The following is a 22,941-nucleotide window of genomic DNA, read 5'->3' as shown; positions in this document are numbered from 1 at the left end:
AGCAAAATGAAATTAGGGTTGCCATCTGGAAATTTTTCAATAGAAAGTGAGTCTTCAAAACACATGTAATTAATACAAACTCTCAAAGACATACAGCTCATTCAAGGCAAACACTAGTTTCTATACAAAATGTTTTAAATTAAGGTTATCCAATGATTTTGGACAATTCTAATCTTTTAATTTTCAGTAGAGGACAGAGGATCATGGCATCTTTTCTGTCATGTAGAGAGTTTCTTGTCTCTCCACTTGCTTGTTGCTCTGAAGCTGTATTGGACAGCTGACTGTTTTCCCCCAAGTCATGGGTTCTGTAAAGGAGATAGGAAATCAAATTCTTAAGCAAGTGAAGTAAACCCAGCAGCCCTAGTGAAACATTTGCATACTCGCTGCTCTGGGACTCAAAAGGGAAACTGATGGATCACAGGAGCACAAGCCAGAATGCTGAACAGCTGCAGAGGTACAGCTGGATGGTGATTTGGGAGGTCCACAAGCAAAAAGAATGCCAAAAATCTTCTCCTAAGTTACTCTGAAGATTCAAGAGAAGCTGCCTCCAGTTCAGGAAAAGACATAGGGAGATGTAGAAAGATACAGAGAATTTGGATTTATCTGTGTTAATGTAGAAATCCTGTCTGGTATTCAGAAGCTTGAAATTAAGGAGTTGATATAAGTTAAATGATACTTTTTCTAGTTTAAATTAGAAGCTGAATGACAGTACAAATTATTGGAAAGCATACATAGATAAACAGCTAGATACAAGTCTCCTTTTCTGTATATATGTATGGGACAGAATTTTCAGTATTTTGGTATATAATGTGATTCTACTTTTTAAAAGAAATTCTGAAACACAGTGGTGAATGAATTTCAGTAACGTGATCTGTGAGCAGTGACTCACCTAGTTAAGAAAATATAAATCCTTCATAGATTTTTAAAATCAAAAAATGAAAATGTATTCAATCAGAAGCAATCCCACTCTAGTTTTAATTATTAAACTGCATTGTAACTTCAACCTTTAATTCATACCTGCATCTTTTTCTACCATAAGGAGACATGTTTAGTAAAATCCTGCTTCTTATAGTGTTATTTTCTGTAAAAAAAATATATATATATATAATTAAAATAAAAGAAATCTATACTTTTCTTCAGAATGAATCTAGCATAGAAAAGAAATACAACTATACATGAAACTTATCATTAGTGTTATCTTTTTAGAAAAAATAAACTTACAAAATTTAGTTACGAAAGAATAATTTATTGAAAAGTAATTTTAAATAATCTAAAAATGTTTTGAAACATTTCAGGTTTTTTGAACATTTTAAACGCAAATACAGACTCAAATGTAGACTATTTTAAAGAACATACTTCACTACATTTAACCATGTATAATATGAGGACATTATAGATTAATCTCCATTGTGTTTTGGTGTAAAAAAGTCTGTTTTTAAACTGGATATAATTTTCTTTACAAAGTGCTCTAATGAGAGATACAATTACACACAGGTAATGCAGATATTATAGGGATACAAATATGGAGCTGTATTACTATACGATTACAATTACTTTTCATGTTTTTATTTTATATATGAATTAATAAAAAGCAGCCATGTAAATTGTTTAAGGTTATTGTTTACATTTCTTTGTTCTATCCCTTGTTTTCCTAATCTGAATATGAACTCAAAGAGAACAGGGAAAAATTATACAGAAAAAGAACATTAATTCATTACAGCTAATATAGAAACAACTAAACTAGTTTTAACCTCAAAGTGCTTATTTTCAATTATTATAATGAGAGTCTGGGATTACACTAATACTGCAAAATTAAAATCCTGGGCCAGGGACTGTTCTCCAACCTGGAGATAAATGGCAATGCACGTACCACTTCTGCATATCTCCCTCTCCTCTCCAGAATTTGTTGAGAGCACCAAAATGGTTTCAGGTCTACCTGGAATGGAATTGTCTCTCATGGAAATCTCATCTTGGGTGTCCCTGTAGTTTTCACCTGGATTTTTCATATGAAGGAAAATATCAGAGGAGAAACTGCAGCAGCTAGGGAAACAGGAATGCAGAAACATCCAGTATCTGCTCAACACAGCCTGGAGGTACTTGAAGACCATGCAACACTGTTCTCAACATGCTGCAGGGAACTTCTCTGGCACTGATTGCTGCTAATGCCCGAGCACACTGGAGGCCTTGACCCAGACAGAGCTCCAGGGTGCAGAGACTGCTGTAGGGTCTTGGGCTGTGGCTGGAGTGGCCTCTCGTGTGTGACATTTCAGACAAGGTTCTGAGTCATGAGGTGAAGCAACTTGAGGAACGGGTGAACAGACCACGTATCGTCAGGGGAAATGAAGGGGAAATTGTCAGGTCTTCGAAGAAAATCCATGGAGACAAGAGTTTGAAGCACAGAAGGCAAGGAAGGTGTAACAGCTGGAGGCCATGGTGAAACATACAGTGGATGGTTTGAAATGGCACCAAACTGTGGGAAGTATCTGATACGAAGAAAGGCAGAAATGTTATTCAGAGAAGTTCTGAGTCTGGAAGAACAGACTGAAAAGAACCTCATGAAGTTCAAGAAAAGCAAATATCAAGCCCTGCATCTTGGATCAAAAAAACCCAATGCAATGGGACAGCTTGAGGTCTCACTGACTAGGAGAGAGCTTTGCTGACAAGCATCTGTGGGGTGGACAAACTGAATATGAGTCAGCAGAATGCCTTTGCAGAAAAAGATCAACTACACTGTGGGCTGTGCTAGCAGCAGTGAAGCCACCATGGCAACTAAATGGATTCTTCCCCTTCATTCATCACTTGTGAGATCCCATCTAGAGCGTGGTGTCCATCTTTCCGCTCCCCAGAACAAGGAAGATACTCGCATACTTGTGTGAGTCCAGAGGAGAGCCACCAAGATGGTTAGGGAGCTGGTGCACAAGATGTACAAGGGAAGAATGAGAAAGCTGTTTTTTTCAGGATTAAAAGAGGAAAAGACTCAGGGAGATCTTATTTGTATCTACAACTGATAGAAGAACATAGAGAATACAGATCCCTACTCTTACAGGTGCACAGGGCAAGGATGAGAGGCAAGGGACACAGGTTGAAATGCGCAAGATTTCTACTTGACTTAAGGAAACAAATTTTTCATCATAAGGGTGATTAAACCTAGCAACAGGAGCCTGGAGAGGTGATGCATGCTCGGAGACATCCAAATCTCTGCTGGAGAATGCTCTGAACAACTTAACTCAAATTGGACCTCCTCTGAGCAGGAGGTTGGACTACGGACATCCAGAGGTCTGCCATAACCTAAAGGGTTGTCCAGCCCGTGGGTGTATAGAGATTGCAGCTGTTGATTTGTAGGATTCTGTAATACACAAGCAAGTATATCTATGATGTATGGAGCAAATATATATATATATATATTTATAAAACTATTACAAATTATTATCAGCAATCAGTAATATAGAAACAATCAGTAATAGCAATAATCAACAACAGCAGCAACAATATATATAATATTACAGGTTACTACAAGTTTATCACTAGTAAACTTACTCATAACTGCAGATATAATTATGACTGATTACGTGTATGTGCATATATATGTATGTTCATAATCTTATCAGTACTGAGTGCATGAAAACAATCTCAGAATGGGAACAAACTATCGCAGAAGGAAGGACAAACCGAACTGACCCCAGAAGGGGGCCCAATAAAATAACAGTGTCATTTCAAAGATGATCCTAGTCATGGAGTCTGGAGTCAGCCAGGAGTCCCTAGTGATACTCAGATTACTTTTCTAGGATTTCTCATAGAAAGTTCATGCAGAGTTTTTGACTTGTTTAGGAGTAGGAAAGGGAAAAGTACTTGCAGCATGGGAAGTTCTCAGAAAGTTCCCATTTGGGTAAAAAATAAGTAATTTGTATATTACAGACACATGATGGGGTGTAGGACACTTTGAGCAGTCAATGGATGCTGTTGACTTCTATTTCTCATCTGGAACAGCGAATAGATGATTATAATTTTTACTCTCAGACTATTTTTTATTTTTCCAGACTCTTTTCCAGTTCTTGCAGTTAGAACAACCAATGCCAGTTACGGATTCTTACTTTCTCAGGATGTTTCCCCCTTTTTCAGACTATTTTTCACCTTTCCAGATGGTAAGTTGCTGTTAAAGCTCCTTGGTTTTCTGCTTATTGGTGGCATCTCAGGATGTCTCCAGCTTCTAGGTACCCAGCTGTACTTCAAAGAGGTCACCTTCACTTCTCAAGTAAGCTTCTGGTTCAGAAGTGTTGTTCCCAGGCTCACAGTTCCCAGGCTGGCAAAGATTTTCTCTGTCAGAATCTTTCCCCTTACAACCAGGACACCTTTATGGCTGGTCACAACAAGATCCCTTCCCACCTGCATGTTTCCGTGATTTTAAACAAGGAAAGAAGAGAAGCATATAGAAATGTTTCAGGAATAACTCATGATCTGCTTCAAAGTCTATTTCAGCACATGGAAAGACAGTCCTCAAAAAGGTTTGTTGTTGTGTTTTACCCTCCAGTGACTATAACAGATGTCTGACTGACTGTGACAAATGTTACAGCCTGCACTGCAGAGAAATACAGTCTTATCATGGAGGATGTCACTGTGTGACTAAGGACCTTTTCAAATTAGTATATTAATAAAAGAGAGGGAGAGAAACATTAAGAGTCGTAAAACCTGACCTATGACCATTAACCAAGACAAAAGCCAGAAAAAAACAGTCAGCCACTCTGATGACCTATCAAGAAACTACAGGCAACTGAGACTTTGCAACTGGTAGTGATGCAAACCTGAGGGTCCAGAACATTGGATGGGGTCGATGGGGCTGCACCAGTTGATGAAGCAATGTGTAGGGAAATGGGAACAAAGAAGGTGAAGACATAAAGAGATATAAAAGAGGCTGGTCAACTGTAAACCAGGGTTATTCAACGACTGGCTGGGCCCTGTCCCTGATTGCTAAATTCCAGCTATTGGGGGGACTAGTGTGAGTGGACTGAGTGTCAGCTACTGGAGTCAGACTGGGGGTGCGGGCACCCTGTGGCCTGTGGTGTCAGCAACTTGAGGCAGCGAGTCCCAGGGCCAGCTACCAGAGCCAGCAGCCTCAGCCTCCAGCCATTGTGGGAGCAGCCGTGTGTGTCCCTAAAAGCAGCTACTGGGGAAGACTGGTGTGAGTGAGGTGAGTGAGGGGCTTCGTGCTGGTGGCAGGAGTGGGACTGTAGGTCACCACCTGTGTACTTAGTGCTGGCTGCTGCAAGGGGTGAGTGTTTGTATCTTCCCCAAACCAAGTGTGCATGGGGTGTGCACGTGTATTCACCAGGAAACTTCAGTCTGGACCAGCTGGCAGGTAGGAGGCACCAGGTCTGGGTGAGGATATCAGGCAGGCAGAGGGTTCATGCTCACACCTTGGGGTTCCTGCAAGTGTGGGGTGCCTGTATGACAAGGGTGTGAGAGCTGCACATTTGATGCATCAAACTGGACCAGCCCGTGTACAGGGGACCCATAGGGTGGATCAGATATCTAGAATCTGAGCTGGGGTGCCAGGTGGCCAGAGAGGCTGTGCCAGTGCTTGGGGTATCTGCACACGTGTGTGCTTGTGTAGTGGGTTGACCTTTCCTGGACGCCAAGTACCCACCAAACCACTCTATCATTCTCCCTCCACAGCAGAACAGGGGTCAGGAGATAAGATGGAAATGAACTCGCAGGTCAAGATAAAAGCAGTTTAGTAAAGAAAAAGCAAAGACCATGCATTGAAGCAAAAGAAAAAAATATTTGTTCTCCACTTTCCATCAGCAGGTGATGTCCAGCCATTTCCTGGGAAATAGGGCTTCAGTATGTGTAGCGGTTGCTCCAGAAGACAAACCATCATAATGAATTCCCCCCTACCCCAAACCCCACCTCCCTGCCTTTTATCTTAACATTTATTGATAAACAGATGTCATGTGGTTTGGAATATCCCTTTGGTCACTTTGTGTCAGCTGTCCTGGTCATGTCCTCTCCCATGATGTTGTCCATCCCCAGCCTACTGGCCTTTGGGGGTGAGGGGAAGAGTGTTGGAGTGGCAACCTTGGTGCTGTGGCAGAATTGCTCAGCAGTAGCTAAAACACTGGTGTGTCAACAACACCTTTCTAGCTACCAATACAAAGCGCAGCACTATGAGGGCTACTATGGGAAAAGTTGACTCCATCTGAGCCAGTCCAATACAGTCCTTTTTTGCACCGAGTGTGGGGCATGAGGAATTCCAGATATGGCTAGTAAGTGGGAGAGGTAATGGACAAAACATGGACTGAGCACAGCTAGAGAGAGAAGAATGATTGTGGGGAATTTGGGTTGTTGTAATTGTGGTGAAGGGACAAGTTGTTTATTATGTGTAAATTGTCCATTTTTGTTGGTGTTATGATTATGTTATTTTGATTTTGATGTGGGGAATTCTTTTTGTTAATGTAAGGGAAGTTTTTGGAGGTTGTATGGTGAATGAGTATTCTAATGCTAATTCTTAAATATGTGATTCACAGAGGTGAGGAGTGCGATGTATTGGGTTTGCATGGCAAGGTTTTGGTAGCAGTGAGGGCTACAGGGGTGGCTTCTGTAAGAAGCTGCTAAAAGCTTCCCCCATGGCCAACAGTGCCAATGCCAGACAGCTCCAATATGGACCCACCACTGGCCAAAGCTGAGCCCATCAGTGGCAGTGGTAGCACCTCTGGTATCACATATTTAAGAAAGGGAAAAAGTTGCTGCACAATGAGAAACAACTCTGCAGACACCAAGGTCAGTGAAGGAATGGGAGGAGGTGCTCCAGGTGCCAGAGCAGAGATTCCCCTCCAGCTTGTGGGGAAGATCATGGTGAGGCAGGCTGTCCCTCTGCAGCCTGCGGAGGAGCCCACGCTGGAGCAGTTGGATGTACCCAAAGGAAGTTGTGGCCATGTGAAGAGGAGACCATGCTGGAGCACGTTTGCTGGCAGGACTTGTGACCCCGTGTGGGACCCACACTGGAGCAGTCTGTTCCTGAAGGACTGCGCCCTGTGGAAAGGACCCACACTGGAGTCGTTCATGAAGAACTGCAGACCATGAGAAGGATCCACATTGGATAAGTTTGTAGAGGACTGTCTCCCATGGGAGGGACCCCACGATGGACCAGGGGAAGAGTATGAGAAGGAGGAAGCGGCAGAAAAGTGGAATGAACTGACCACAACCCCCATTCCATGTACCCTGTGCCACTTCGGGGAGGAAGTAGAGAAATTCGGGAGTAAAGTTGAGCCTGGGAGGAAGGGAGAGGTAGGGGGAAGGAGTTTTAAGATTTTGTTTTATTTCTCATTATCCTACTCTGGTTTCATTGGTAATAAGTGAAAATAATTTCCCTGGGTCGTCTGTGTTTCCTACGATGGCAATTGCTGAGTGATCTCTCCCTGTCTTTATTTTGACCCGTGAGCCTTTTACCATAATTTTCTCCCTCTGCTGAGCTGAGGAGGGGATAGACAGAGCAGCTTGGTGGACACCTATCATCCAGCCAAGGTCAACCCACCACAGCCCATTTTGGCCTGGAGAACCTAGAAAGTGTCGTGTGTGTGTCCCCACTAGTCACCTCCAGTCTCAGCCAGCGCTAGAGGAAGTGTAGATGTTGCTGCCTGTGCTTATGTGTGATGTAGGTCATTTATGTGGCTGCTTTTGACAGCAGAGCCTTGGCTATGTCAGTCTGTGTGACTGGCCATATCAGTGTCTACCACGTGTATGTGTCTCCGGGTCTGTCTGCACATGTCTGTGCGCTTGAGCGCATGTCTGTGTGTGCCTGTGTGTTTGTCTGTGGGATAGGGGCTCAGCTTTGCGACTGGCTGAATGTGCAAAGGGGAAAGCAGTCTGCAGGACAACTGCACATCGAGGGCCTTGTGATACAAATAACGCCTCCCCTGAGGATGCCCAGGTCTGTGCTGTGCTGCACAAATCCCCTGGCTGCACGATAAACTCAGAAGCTTATTGTAGCAGAGGAGTCTGCGGGCAGCTCCCGCTTGGTACCAAAGATCACACCGGCTATGCGGCCTTGCCTTTATCTAACAGTGCAGCAAGAAGTTCTCCTGTGAACATCCTTTCTGTTTGACAGCAGAAATGACGGATATAATTGTTTTCTTTTTAAAAATGCTACGCTAACTCAAATGACCAAAATGGAGTAACCCTTTCATTGACTGGATGCAGATGGTGCGCTGCATGTTGATTGGAGGCCCATTTGATGCTTCACAGTTGGGGTTCCCAGTATTTGAACTGATGCCACTTTATCTATGCTATCCTCTCGATTACAGTGTTAACTCTAATAAAGAGGGTTTTTTAATGATACTCAACACAGACTGCGTGTCTATCTTATTGGGATCATTGTGAACTAGCAATTCCTGTGCAAAATGCCCTCATATGCTTCTTCCATCCCGATGACTAATTTCACATCCACTGTCTTATCTTAGTAAAGAAATTGAGAAGAGGTAAATTTGGATCCCATGAATCCTCCAGATGGGTACATAGCCCAACCAGTGTAAAAAAGGAGAAATAAATGACATTTTAACCTTCCTTTTTAAAATGACAGGTCTTAAACCAACTTCCCTATGACCACCCATTCCCTTAACACTCAAGTATTTTCTTTTATCCCACAACCAACCTTTTATTTACCCAAAAAAGGGACATTGTATTCATCTACTCTCAATTCAGAAGCCTAAGATACAGATATGTTTACATAAACTTGCTGTTTTGACTTCACACACAAAGAATGTACAGCAATGGAGATGTTTAGAACACATACACTCTGTTTTTACTTCATCTGTTACTCCATTCAATACCATTGGAGAATAGGGTTATCAACCAATCCATTGCTCTTCATGTTCAAGTTATCTGAAGTAAAGCAAACCATTACCCCTTCAGGCCTTCAAATAAACTTTCTTCACAGAATAGGAGCTGAAGCGCTCATGTGGGAAATACCTTCATCAGAACTCACTAGAAGCCTAATGTTTTAGGTATTTGTGGAGTGCTTCTAATTAGCTCATTTGTCCTCTTCTCTGATAGGTCACCAGTGTACGGTTCCTTCTGGTCATGTCCTTCAGGCGTTTTTTTTTTAACTGCAGAAGTCATAACATATATGTTTTCTAGTTAACTTAGAGAAATGCAAAATAGTAAATTAAGTATTTATATAGATTGCTTTGTAATAGGACAATATCCCAGAAGAGGAGGTGATATTTTACTGCTGTGTTCAGGTATTTCCAGAGCTAAAGATTGTTTAGAGGGGGCAGGGAAGGCGGTTCCCTTCACACAGCCTTTGATAAGCAAGAACAACTTTTCCAAAGGAGTGTGCTTCACTTCTACTCAATGGAAAGGAAGATATGGCTTTTTTATGACAACAGAATATTTTCCTGTTCCTTTAGGATGAGGACTATACTCTATTGCCCCAGTCTTTGAAATGGACTTTTCTCCTGTTATCCAGCTGAGATTTGCTACCTTAACACCTGCTGCCAAGCAAAGAAGGCCAGTCCTTAAAACCCAGAACTTATTAATTTGTTGATAGAGTGCAGTACTGGCAATGAACCCCTCTTGCTATCAGTCTGTGGATGTAAATCATTCTAGAAAAGAATCACCCACTGAACACAGATAATCCCGTATACACTCCACAGTACTGCACAAAAGTACTGAAGAATGTGGATTACAGGAAATTACTTTTTTCCCAGGATCTCTTCAGGAGGTGCAGTTTTTTTCAAGAATAAAAAAGGTCTTGGATTTTTTTTTCTATTCCAATAATCCAGTCCCTTCACACATAGATGAGTTTCCCTTAAAGAGAATCCCTGTGTAGGTGGCAGAAGAACGATAACATTCTGAAGAAGAGAAAGGAGACTGAAGTAAAATAAGGTAGCTCACCTGCCATTAGGAGAAGGCCGCGGTAAATATTTGTGGAAAAGCCACATCACAAACCTTGGGTATTTCAATGTGTTTGTGTTCCCAGTGGAAAACAGTCCTCTGGGTAATGATTACTTGCAATTGTAGGAGTCCATTCCTTTTTCCTCAGTGTTTAGGGACAACAAAACTCTCTCTCTGGTTCTCCTGTTGGCTCCTGGAACTAACGGTACAGACAGACCTTTAGAGCACTTGCATATCTATTTTAACCTGCTATTTTTAACCAGCCATGTTCTTGGGGCTGATCCCACCTAACTTTAGGGATGAAAATTTGGTATGGAAGAAAATGACACAAACTAGGCACAGGTAGAAGGCTCTTCAGGAGGAGAGAACATGTGCATAAGTCGTGTCTAATTCTGTCTCTCTAATTAATGGTGAGGGACAGGCCCCTGCATGGGAGAACTCATCATGCCATCTCAGATAGGTCCTTCAGATTGCTCAAAAATTGTCCATTATGGATAATAATTTCTGTCTTTATTGCCTATGAATGTAACCTAATAATATAACCTTCCTGCTTGAGCACTGGGTCTCCTGGCAAGGACTCTGCAGGATATGACTAGAGTGATTGAAATAATTCAGTCACAAAGATGCTTTAGTTTGTAGAATCAGGGTGTGGAAAACATGTTAGCATGTTGCTCTGGTATGCAGCCTGCATCTAAGATGCCTTATGCTTTACTGTAACTTGGTAGGGGAAATAAAGCCAAAGTAGAATGATTTGTCATAGAGACTGTAAGAGGTAAACAGTATGTCATCAGTATGAACAAGAAAATTGTATGAGGAGTTTTTAGGTGTTCTTGTAAATGTATTAGTGATATCATGTGTGCTGATTTTGGCTAAGGTAAATTTTCTTCGTAGTAGTTAGTGTAGGGCTATGCTTTTGATTTGTGTGAAAACAGTGTTGATAACACAGGGATGCTTCAGTCACAGCTGCGCAGGGCTTACACAGAGTCAAGGCCTTTTCTGCTCCTCACACCACCCAGCAGCAAGCTGCGTGGGGGTGCACAAGAAAGTGTGAGGGGACACAGCCAGGACCGCTGACGCCAGCTGACCAAAGGAATATTCCACACTGTATGACATCATGCTCATCTATAGAACTAGGGGGAAGGCTGGCGAGGGGGGAGTCCTGCTCAGGGACTCAGGGACTGGCTGGGCATTGGTTGGTTGCTGGTGGTGAGCAATTGGATTCATTTGCATCACTTGTCTTTCTTGGCTTTTATTTCTCTCTCTTTTTGTTATTTTCCTTTTCATGACAATTCAATAATAGTAATAATAATAATAATGATGATGATGATGATTATTATTATATTTCAATTATTAAACTTTTCATCTCAACCCACAAGTTTTCTCACTTTTGCCCTTCCAATTCTCTTCACTCCATCCCGCTGTGGGGGTAGTGAGTGAGCAGCTGTGTGGCGCTTAGTTGCTGGCTGGCATTAAACCATGACGTCATGTATGATGACGATTGTTTAAGGAACAATATCAGAAATACCCGATGTGGTGCACATGTAAGAAGAACTGAGATCAATGAGGAAAAGGTAATTAGAATCATAGAACCATAGTATCATTTAGGTTGGAAAAGCCCTTTAAGATCATTGAGTCGAACCGTAAACCTAACACTGCCAAGTCCACCACTAAGCCATGTACCTAGGTACCACGTGTACACGTCTTTTAAATACCTCCAGGGATAGTTTCTCAACCATTTCCTTGATTACTGCAGTGCCTGATAATCCTTTCAGTAAAGAAATTTTTCCTAATATCCAATCTGAACCTCTCCTGGCACAACTTGAGGCCATTTCCTCTCATCCTATCACTTGCTCCTTGGGAAAAGAGACTAACACCCACCTCGCTGCAACCTCCTTTCAGATAGCTGTAGAGAGCAATAATGTCTACCCTCAGCCTCCTTTTCTCCAGACTGAATAACCCCACTTCCCTCAGCCACTCTTCAAAAGACCTGTTGTCCAGACACTTCATGAACTTCATTGCTCTTCTTTGGATGTTCTCCACCACCTCAGTGTCTTTCTTGTAGTGGGGGGCCCAAAACTGAACATAGTAATTGAGGTGCAGCCTCACCAGTGCCGAGCACAGGGGAATGATCACTTACCTAGTCCTTCTGGCCACACTATTTCTGATACAAACCAGGATGTTATTGGCCACCTTCTCAGCCACCTGGGAACACTGCTGGCTCATATTCATCTGGTTACTGACCAACACTGAGCCTTGATGAACCTCATACTATTGTCCTTGGCCTGTTGATTCAGCCTGTCCAGATCCCTCTGTAAAGCCTTCCTACTGTCAAGGAGATCAACATTCCCATCCAACTTGGTGTCATCTGGAAACTTATTGATGGTGCACCCAATTGCCTCATCCAGATGACTGATAACGATATTAAACAGAACTAGACCCAGTACTGAGCACTGTGGAGCAGCACTTGTGACTAGCTCCCAGCTGGATTTAACTCCGTTCACCACAAGTCTCTGTGTCCGGCCATCCAGACAGTTTTTTACCCAGTAAAGCGTGTGCCCATCCAAGCCTTGAGCAGTCAGTTTCACCAGGAGAATTCTGTGGGAAATGGTGTCAAAGGCCTCACTAAATTCCAGGTAAACAACATCCACAGCCTTTCCCTCATCCAATAAGAAGTGAGTCATCTTGTCCCAGAGGAGATCAGTCAAGCAGGACCTGCCATTCATACACCCATGCTGACTGGGCCTGATCCCCTGGTTGTCCTGAATGTGCCATGTGACAGCACTCAAGATGATCAGTTCCCTAACCTTCCTCGGCACCAAAGTCGGACTGACAGACCTGTCATTCTCTGCATCCTCCTTCTGGCCCTTCTTGTTGATCAGCATCACTAGTTGTTTGCTTGGGAGGAGCTCTGGTGAAAAAAAGGAAGTGCAAGGGTAATGAAAAGAAACAGAAGAAACAGTGAACGAGATATAAAATTGGGTAAAGCCCAAAGGAGGCATGGATCTTTCAAAGGTAGGAGTGCCAACAGCTATGGACAGTAATGAAGCTGGTCAGTGGCTCAAAGCCCACTTGGATGCCAAGAACAACACCCTTGGATAATCTGCTTGAATTTCCATCATGCAGACATCAAATGGCTTTTGGAGGAAGGATAGGGAAAGAAAGGATGGGCTGGAATGCTATTATTTAGTTGTTTGGGGAGGGAATTGTAATTCATGCATGATTCATAACATCTAAGAGTGACAATATCTCTATAATAGTAGTGTAATAGTGTGCAAAAGTATATAATTTTAAATGTAAAGTTATGTGTTCATTAGTTAGGATATTAATAATATGATTTATTAGTTTCTTAGCAGTACTTCACTGAAGTTGTGTTGTATTTTCTTAAATCAGTTATTTCTCAAGTTTGCAGTCTACAAAGTGAGACTCAAACTGCAATAGCACAGGTTTAGTCTAGACACTTACATATAAGTTACTTCAATATAGATAAAATCATATATGAACTACATATTTTTTGCAAAAAAATTTCATTGGTTTGTAGACAAGATTAATGTGGTCTGACTAAAAGGTGAATTGAGGCTCTGTTTCAAATAAATTTCTTAGTAAAAATATTCTCTCATCTCAATGATAAATATATTGATACAGATGTTGATATATAGATATGTCCAGAATGTCTTAGTGATGTTTAATGTTTAACTGCTGTGTCAGAGTGAAAATGCTGAACAGACTACTTTAAATAACCATATTCTCTGTATTTCTTGGTTTGGTTTGATTTGATTTGGTTTGGTTTGGTGTGTTGATTGTGGTTTTCTTTTTTTCTGTGTAGATAAAACGAATCTTAAAAATTGTGAGAGAAATCACACCACTTTTCTGAGATTAATCCAACAGAGTCCTTCAGACATGCCAGATATAAAGGGGTTTTTCTTTATTTTCTTCATGGAAAGAATAATTTAAGTTGAAAGGAACCTGTTAAGGTACAAACTGTGTGTGCTGTCTCTTGTCCTATCTCTGTGCACCCCACAGAAGAGTCTGTTCCATCTTCTCTACACCCTCCTAGTAGGTATCAGAAGACAGCAATAAGACCTTTCCTTACCTTCCTTATCTTAAAAAAATGAACAAACACAGTTCTTTCAGCATTTTGGCATACATTATGTGCTTCATCCCACTAACTATCCTGGTGGCCCTTGCTGCGCTCACTCCCATATGTAGTTATTGTCCTAGAAAGCACTGGACACAGCACTCTACATGGGATATGTATTTGGGACAAGTGCCAAATGGAGGGGAAGAATCACTTCCCTCACCCTCCTGGCCACACTTCTTCTAATACGACCCAGGTTGCAGTTGTCTGGCTTTGTTGCCAAGATACCCTGCTGACTCAAATTCAATTTACTGTCTACCAGGACTCCCAGGGCCAGTTCTGCAGAACTAGGGGAGCTGTATGCCATCCTTAAGGAGCAGAAATAATAATAAAGGAACAGGATGGCTTTCAGTAACCTAAAGCATCACTTCTTTTTTCTCCCCCTCCCCAACCCCCCTGACAGAATGTTCTCCACAGAAGTTGAAAGGAATCACACTGTGGAATTTGTGTTTGTTCTGTTGGGATTTACTGATCATCCAGACCCACATAAGTTTGCTTTCTGTGGTCATCATCATGATCCTTGAGCGGAGCGTTCTCATTGCCCTTATGACAATGAAAGAATCTTCCCTGTTGTACTGATATGTATTTCTTTTTCCAGGAACTTTCCATACTGGAGATCTGTTACAGGTCTTTTGCCCTGCCAAAGACGTTGGTCAGCTTCCTAATGGAAGACAAAAGTATCTCTTCCATTGGTTGTCCTGGCTCAGATGAATTTAATGGTTTTGCTGGGTACTGCAGGATGTCTCCTTCTGGCTGCCCAGACTTACGATCTTCACATGGTCATTTCTGACCTGCTGCAGTACGAACTGATCATGAATGGAGAGCTCTGCACTAAACTGGTAGCCAGACCATGGGTGATTACCATCCCAGTCCAAGTAAGAGAGATGTGTTTTCTTTGCCTTTCTGTGTATCTCATTAAATTAAATAAATCTCATAATTAAACATTGTTCAGCTAAAATGTCAGTGTGTTATCACACTATTTTAGTCACAAATCCAAAACACAGCACCATGGTTATGAAGAAAATTAACTCCATCCCAGCCAGAGTCAGTACAACCATCATCCTGACAATTGTAGTCACCTCCTTTTAATGATCTCTACCCTAGAATCATCAGGGTGGTTTGGAAGGTGTTGTCTTCCACAGTGGAAATATAGGGCTTCTCTACCTTTTCCTCTCACCCAAGTGTAGTGACTTTGTTCTATGGCTCTGTCACTGATGTGTAGTTAAAACCCAGGCTTAAAGAGGATTTTGATCTGACACATCAGGCAGCTACGTCTAGAGCACTAGTCAAAACTTAGGGTCCACAAACTGCATATGCAGGGTGTATCTACCCAATCAAAACTATGCAATTGTGTATGATTTTCTTTCCAAAAAGCCCTGACTTCTTGTTGAGAACATGGAAATAATGATTTTAATGTTTTGCTGCCTTCCCACCGCTCCTCTGATACCCCAAACCAGTCATAACGATAATGTGGAAAACATTGTGAACAAATCCACTGTGCCACAGATTAGGATGGGAATAATCAGGTGTTAACTTAGGCTTCTACAATAAAAGGTAAATATCTGGGCCAACTGCTTTAGCCTCCCTTCATAGTCAAAGGGGAGAAGCAGTCTGATTTACAACATGATTAATCTCATCTACTTGAGCATGATCTTAAACACCCTGTAGAAGACTTCACCACTGAGTATTAAAAAACCCAGACAAGTATCTCAAAAACAGGTGTCTACACTTTAGATATCTGAAGGCAGGTAAATGAACTCAGTCTTCAAAAGAAATCTTAAAAGCATAATTTATTAGTTCTGAGAATATTAAGAAACCTTTAGAAAAGTTTATGGATAGAGGTGGTATTCATCATTCATACCTTCAGCAGTTCAAAAGAAGGTTAGTGCCCTCAGCAATAATAAGTGCATTTCAAGGAAGCTCAGAGGAATGAATATGAACGAACTCTTTTGTTTATCTTTAATCTGGAGTTCAAAAGCTAGAGCATTAGGAAACTTGTGTTGTGATATGTCTGTAGTCCTGAACATATGTGAGGATGTGAAATTATAAATCTCACGGAAGTCATGATTTGAACATTTACTACAATTTTCCCATGGAGCATTTAAGAACAGCCAGTGGTAGGTTTTTATGTTACAGATGTATGAAGTTATTTATCTGTATGTTAGGTCAGTCACATTCCTGGAAATAAACTGGAAATAAGTCAGAAATAAATTTCAACTTGGTTATGTAATTTTGGCCCTGAAGTCATGCTTCTGAGTACTGTCAAAAGCATGAGACTTGCACCAGAGATAGCCACGGTACAGATTTCTTGTTTCTAAGAAATATTAAGAGCATAGCTGTTTGGTATTCACATATCAAAGGCCTGCAGAATAAGCTATTTAAATTAGCTTCTTACTTCTTCGCTGATCTTCAAGAGCTACCGAACTACAAAATACATTTTTTATTCTCGCCTATGGGAATTGATCGTTTACTGTGTGATGGGTTTGAAAAAGACAGCTCTTGCTCTTCCAGTAGAACATCCGGGTTTATACAGAAGTGTACTCCAAGTTACCTAAAACTGGAGAGACCAGTAGGAAAGTCTGTGAGTTCAACTAATGTACATACACCATGCTTAGCAACCAACCTGTAACAATTATCCCTTGTTGCTCCAATCAGCATTAGCGAGTCTCAGTGGACAGTATATAGTGCTGGGGAAAGACATCTCTCCTGTTTCACTGGAAACGGTGTTCAGAGCAGAATGCTCGTCTGGAGACCCCATCATTTAGTTTTGCTTTCTTGCTCTTGTTCCACCAACCTCCTCACAAGGTAACTGCAGCATATCTGATGCCATCATCTGTGGATCTCACAGGTAAGTCCCTGTGCATGCAAAGACTGTCTTTACCATCCCTTAAATCCTTCTTATGTTGTGCAGCCTAATCATGAAACACAAGATACTTTGGACCAACTGACCTTGGGAGCAGCAATCATCCCCTGAAGAAGATCACTTAGATAAAGGAGAAAATAACTTTGTAATATTCAAATGCTACTACTAATGTATTGATGCTGTTGGAACTTGAAGTGCTTAGTCCATAAAAAGATATCTCCTATAAACAGTTGTTTGTTTTTTCTTTTTCTTGTTCTACAGGGTAAAAACTGTAGCTGAGAGATTGAAGACAGTAGTAAATGTGCAAACTTCGAAGGCAACGCTATGAAAGAAGAAAAGTCAGGCAAAAAAAGAGACGACATTATATGCAGAAGACTGCCTAATTTTCTTTAGTAAAACTTTTATAATCTGTTCAGAAAATCTTTTCAAAATCTGGATAATTTCTAAACTTCACTCATCCATTTCTCTGTTCAATCAATCAATTGCATTTTGATTGTCAGTTTGCCTGCCTGTTTGCAACCTCAGCAACTACTGAGCCATAAACTGAAAAGAGTCCTACTAGGTACCAAAGAGGGATGATTCCCACGAACCTCAGTGAAGTGAGTGAATTCACACTCCTGGGTTTTTCTGAAGTGTCTCACTTGCATCATTTGCTCTTTGTAGTCTTTTTTTCTCTTTATATCCTCACCCTGATGGCTAACACTGTGATTGCTCTGATAATAAACTGTGATAACACCCTTCACACCCCCATGTATTTCTTCCTCACTCAGTTGTCCTGTTTGGATATCTGCTATTTGTCAGTCATTGTCCCAAAGATTCTTGAGAATCTAATGGTGGGAACAGTAGGTATCTCCAGGACAGGATGTGCAATGCAAATGTTCTTTTTCCTTTTCTTTGGAGTTGCAGAATGTTTTCTCTTGGCTGCCATGTCATTTGACCGTTACGTGGCAATATGTTACCCCTTGCATTACACTATCATTATGAACAGTAGAGTCTGCAAAGGACTGGTTGCTGGAACTTACATTTGTGGGACTGCTGTAGGCTTAGTACACACTGTCATAACATTCAACTTACCATTCTGTGGTCTTGCCATCAACCACTTCTTCTGTGAGATTCAGCCCCTCTTAGAGCTGCTTTGTGGTAACACTTCACCAAGTGAAATTCAAGTCATTGTGGTGGCCGTCTTTGCTATTGTGGCTCCCTTCTTACTGATCATTTATTCATATATTCACATAATTTCCACAGTTCTTAAGATATCATCAACTGAAAGCCAGCAGAAAGCATTTTCCACTTGTTCCTCACACCTTTTAGTTGTGACTCTTTTCTATGGTACAGCAAGCTCCATGTATTTGCGGCCAAAATCCAGCTACTCTGCATCTGTTGATAAATTGCTCTCACTTTCTTATTCTGTGGTGACTCCTTTATTGAATCCTATTATCTATTGTTTGAGGAATAAGGAGGTAAAAGGAGCTCTCAGAAAAAGATGGAGGAATCTTAATTTTGTGTGGAAATAAAACAGAATATTTCCATTGTTTCAGTTTGGTTTAGTGGTATTTTCTGCTGTAAATTCTTATTCAGTAAAAATAATTTCCAAATAATTCCCAAGAACATTTCAGCTTTTGGGAAGAGGGAGAAGAGTGAAGATTTTCAACTGTAAGAGGCAGTGTTAGCACAGTTATGTTAGGATTTTAAAAGGATACTTCAGAAATTATTAAATAAATAAACTTTTTTTTTTTTTTCTATTTGTCAGAAACTTTAAAATAATGTTTTACATGTTTCTTACTTTTTGAACAGAAGAGTAATGTTCAGGAATCTGATTTTACTGAAGGAACTGAGAATAAGTTTTCATCAGATTGCATTCATTTTCTGAAAATATTTAGTAAATTTCTTTGGGGAAATGAGAAGACATAATTCAAGTTATAATAAAGAGTCCAGGAAATTACTGATTACCAATTATGAGTTCTGAGATTGTTATTGATTAACAAAAGTGTGTAAACTTGCATTACCAGAGATCTTTGTTTAATTTCAGAGTCATTATTTTAAATATTCTAGAGCAAGTGTAGACTTTTTATATATGAAGAACAGTCTATGACATGTAGAATTTGGATCATTTTCTTTCATTACTTTCGTGTATGTTTTTTGCCTTTAATATTTCTATTACATATTGTTATGGTGGTTTTATCAGGACATATTTGACTTTATTAACTGGAAAGCTTTTCACTCCATAACTGAAAAGCTAGGATTCACATGCCCTATTTTAACTGTGCAACAGTCAGTTGTCTAAGTCTGAGTTAATAAATCTAATATTTCCTTGGAAAAGGAGGCAAGTAGTTCCTCCAGAAATAAATTTTTCCTACATATCGTAGGTATCTCTTTCAGAAGACGAGCCATCTTCTGAAACAACCAATTTGGAGTCTATAGAGGTGAGATTCACTAGTCTAAGAATGAGTTTTTAATTTCATCTCGTATGACTTAAGTCATTATAGGTATTTCTCAGATATGAGTCAGAACCTATGGAAGACCCAAACCCTTCTGCAGTGACAATCAGAAGACACTAAGGGAATTCTGAATCATCTAAAATGCACACATACTTGGTGTTTTTTTAAGTAGTGGATTCCTACCATAAGTTGAACCTGGAGTCTTGTTCAGATACGCCCAGTGAAATCAAATTAATTCCACCCCAAATGCAGAAATCCACAAACGCATTAGAAAAGCCATATTAACACCATTAGTAATAGCAAGCAAAAAGGATATCTTCCATATATTTGAGGACAGTGCAAGCTAGTTGCCTTGCCAAAACACCAAACAGCTCTCATAGCTGCTTTCATAGCTGCTACAGCTGATTTGCAGGTGCCAAATACTTTTGTCCCATATATTCTGTTGCTGCTTTACCAAAAGCCTTGAAATTAATGGAAAAGCAAAACTTAGAATGGGACCCATGAACATATCAGCTTGCTTCACCAGCTGCTTCTCTATTTTAAAGGTCACACTTTTACTACTGAAGCTTTTAATGTATTTGTGGCCCTTTTCCAAGACGTGTATCTGGTGTTCTGGAGCCTTTGTTCTGTAAATATGAAGATTGCTTATGAAGGGAAAAATTTATACTGTTGTACTAAAGTTTTAAAAAAACAAAACTATCTTCAAAATGATAAAGTATTTTGTGGCTGTAAAGTTCCCCTTGAGAAACAGAAATTGCAGTTCTTCATCCATAGCCCTTAGTCATTTAAAAAAGATTCTTCTGGAGCTCTCCAGTCCATCCAAGGGCCTGATATTTGCAATTATAGACAGATTTTTCAGTGGCAAAATGCACCAATTGAAATACGAAACACCACACCACACCACCCCGCCCTTTTTTTTTTTTTTTTTTAGTGTTAGGGTAGTCATATGCTGGAATGGCTTTCTGAGAGAGATTTTCATCATTCAGGCCATTTGATTAAACATAGCCACTGTAACGTTCTGTAATTGATAATTAATTTTTATGTTAAATCCTCAAAACCTAATTTCATCATCTCTAGAGATATTCAAAAGCCAGGTTGGAAAGACTCTGAGCAGCTCTAGCTGGCCCTGCTCTGAGCAGAGTGTTAAACTATGGCACTCCAGTGGTCCCTTCAGGCCTCAGCTATTCTGTTCTTGTTGATTTGGGCCTAATGTAACTCATCGTATTGTCTCAAGCAATTTCAGAGCTAGCAGCGGTTAACTGTGAGATCCTGCAGTGAAATGATCTGAAATCAGAAGAGAAACAGTAACAAAGGAGCAAGACTAAGAGGACTTTCTTTCTTATAATCCTGTAGATACCATGTTTATGGAGACCTAAGCTATTTTTTTTTCTTCTGTATTCAGGAATTAGAAAAGCCCAATCTTCCTTTTTGACCCCACCAATAAATTAATTTCTTGTTTCAAATAAATAAAAAACTGCCACAGAAAACAGCCCCCTCCCCGCCCCCCCCCCCCCCCCCCCCCAAGTCCCATTGTATGTCAGCAATGATGTCAGCTCTTAGCGAATGGTTCATCTGGTGAAATGTAGATAACTGCAATACCAGTTACTGTATTTTAGATAATCTGTACGGGCCTCCTTTATTAACAGAAAAATTCTAGGTTGCAATTAATCTCACCCTAAAGAAAGATCCTTGTTTTTTTCTTGTCTGTAGACAGAAGTGCTATAGATGCTTAGTTCCGATAGGTTATGCCTTAAATGTACCCACTGTGTTTTTTCTCTGATCATTTGTGCAACATGACTCTTTCAGAAGAGGCCATTTGATTAAACATAGCCACTGTAATGTTCTGTAATTGATAATCAATTTCTTTATGTTAAATCCTCAAAAACTAAAGGCAGTTGGAAAGGTAAGGGCATGGATGACTTCTTAAATTAATCATTCATTCCTGGAAATAATTGTAAATAATTGTAATATTTACAATGGTACAATAATAATTGTACCATGTTCTTAATTCTATGTCATCTGAATTTTTATCTTGAGAGCTTGTAATTCCACAGAAGAATTACAATGTGTAATTCTTTGCAGAAGCTTAACATGTTTGGTTTTATTCGCATATTAATTTGTACAAAAATATTAATTAAAATAGAAAAACAAATATTTTTTTCAGAATTAATTGAAACAGAAAATGAGCTGGTAATAAGAGATTCAATCCATCACCCTTTCAGATCTCATCTCTCATTTAAAATATTTGAGACATATTTCACACCACTACTGATGTAATCAGAAAATAATGTACCATGTGAGCTGAAGGACTTATGCTGAGACTTATGATTTTTTTTTTTATTTTTTTTTTTATAATGAAGAGCAAGGATTGTTGATTTAATCACACCTTTCACTATGCCAAAGATAAGTAAGAGTGTCCTAGTGTTAGTTATAAAAGGTTGGAGAGACAGAGATTCTGAGACATTTTTAGAAATTCTGTTTTTCAGGAACAGTTTTATTTCATCTTGAACTTATCACATATACTCTCTTGAAAAACGGTCTCAATATCTATCAAGTGATTATTAACATGGATTCCTAATATAGATTAAGTATGAGATTTCTGACATACAACTTGGAGGAGCTACAACAGCTGTAAGAGGTTCCTATCATTTTGGAAAGGCATCTGTGGGACAAATGCAATACTCCTGGAGATGTCAGCTAAACTTTTTCTTTAGATTCAGTCTCCAGACTACATTAACTTTACAGATTCGTTCTGTTTGACTATGATGGGAATTCATACATCCAGTGGGCTTGAACGCATCTGAAAATAGTTGTCTGGATCTGGAGTCAGATTACATCCCAAATAATTAGTATTTATTTCTGTGCCCAAAATGGCATGAGCTGAAGACAAACCACATGCACAAAGCTTGAGACCTCCTTCTCCAGACTTGACTCAATAGCCTGAAGGCAAATTTCTATTAATATCTCACACCTCCTAGGAAAATGGACAGATCTGTGAGGTCTGTGAGATATGACACAGAACCTACAGCAAACATTTGCTCTTCCACAGTAACAGTTTGAGTCCATAGAAGATACACTGGAGCACCTTAGCTGAATCTAGAGATCTACCATTAGGCAACTAACTCACGTTCTTTTCAAATATAAGGAAGACACATCCTTCTTTCTTCATATTACTAATAGCTTGTCTAATTTCTGCATATGGATTTCTGCATTTGGAATGGAATTAATCTGATTTCACTGGGCAAATCTGAACAGGTTCAATTTATGGTAGGAATCCACTACTTAAAAACCCACCAAATAGGTACATTTTAGATTATTAAGTATTCCCTTACTGTCTTCTGATCGTCACTGCAGAAGGGTTGTTAACTTCAATTGCACTACCTGGAACAATGGAAATATTCTATTTAATTTCCACACAAAATTATTTTCCTCCATCTTTGTCCAAGGGTTCCTTTCATCTTCTCGTTTCTCATACTATAGATAATAGGATTCAATAAAGCAGTCATTTGGGTTATTTAGTTTCATTGTCACTTCCTGTGTTGTGAGCAGGTTTGATAAACCCTTCAGCTGAGGCAGGAAAATTACCTTCCCCTCCTGTTTTTCTCAGCTTCTTGCTA

At 40.1% G+C, this 22,941-nt stretch overlaps 1 protein-coding gene across 1 annotated transcript; it reads left to right on the top strand.

Moving 5' to 3' along the window:
• Positions 1-17,461: 17,461 nt before the first annotated feature.
• On the top strand, positions 17,462-18,400 carry LOC141970551 (olfactory receptor 10C1-like). The gene has a single exon (XM_074927182.1). It carries the CDS (start codon positions 17,462-17,464, stop codon positions 18,398-18,400), a length of 939 nt encoding a protein of 312 aa, XP_074783283.1.
• Positions 18,401-22,941: the final 4,541 nt, after the last annotated feature.

Source organism: Athene noctua, chromosome 25 (genome assembly GCF_965140245.1).
Source record: "Athene noctua chromosome 25, bAthNoc1.hap1.1, whole genome shotgun sequence".
NCBI classification, from domain to species: Eukaryota; Metazoa; Chordata; class Aves; order Strigiformes; family Strigidae; genus Athene; species Athene noctua.
This window is presented reverse-complemented; position numbering and strand designations above follow the sequence as displayed.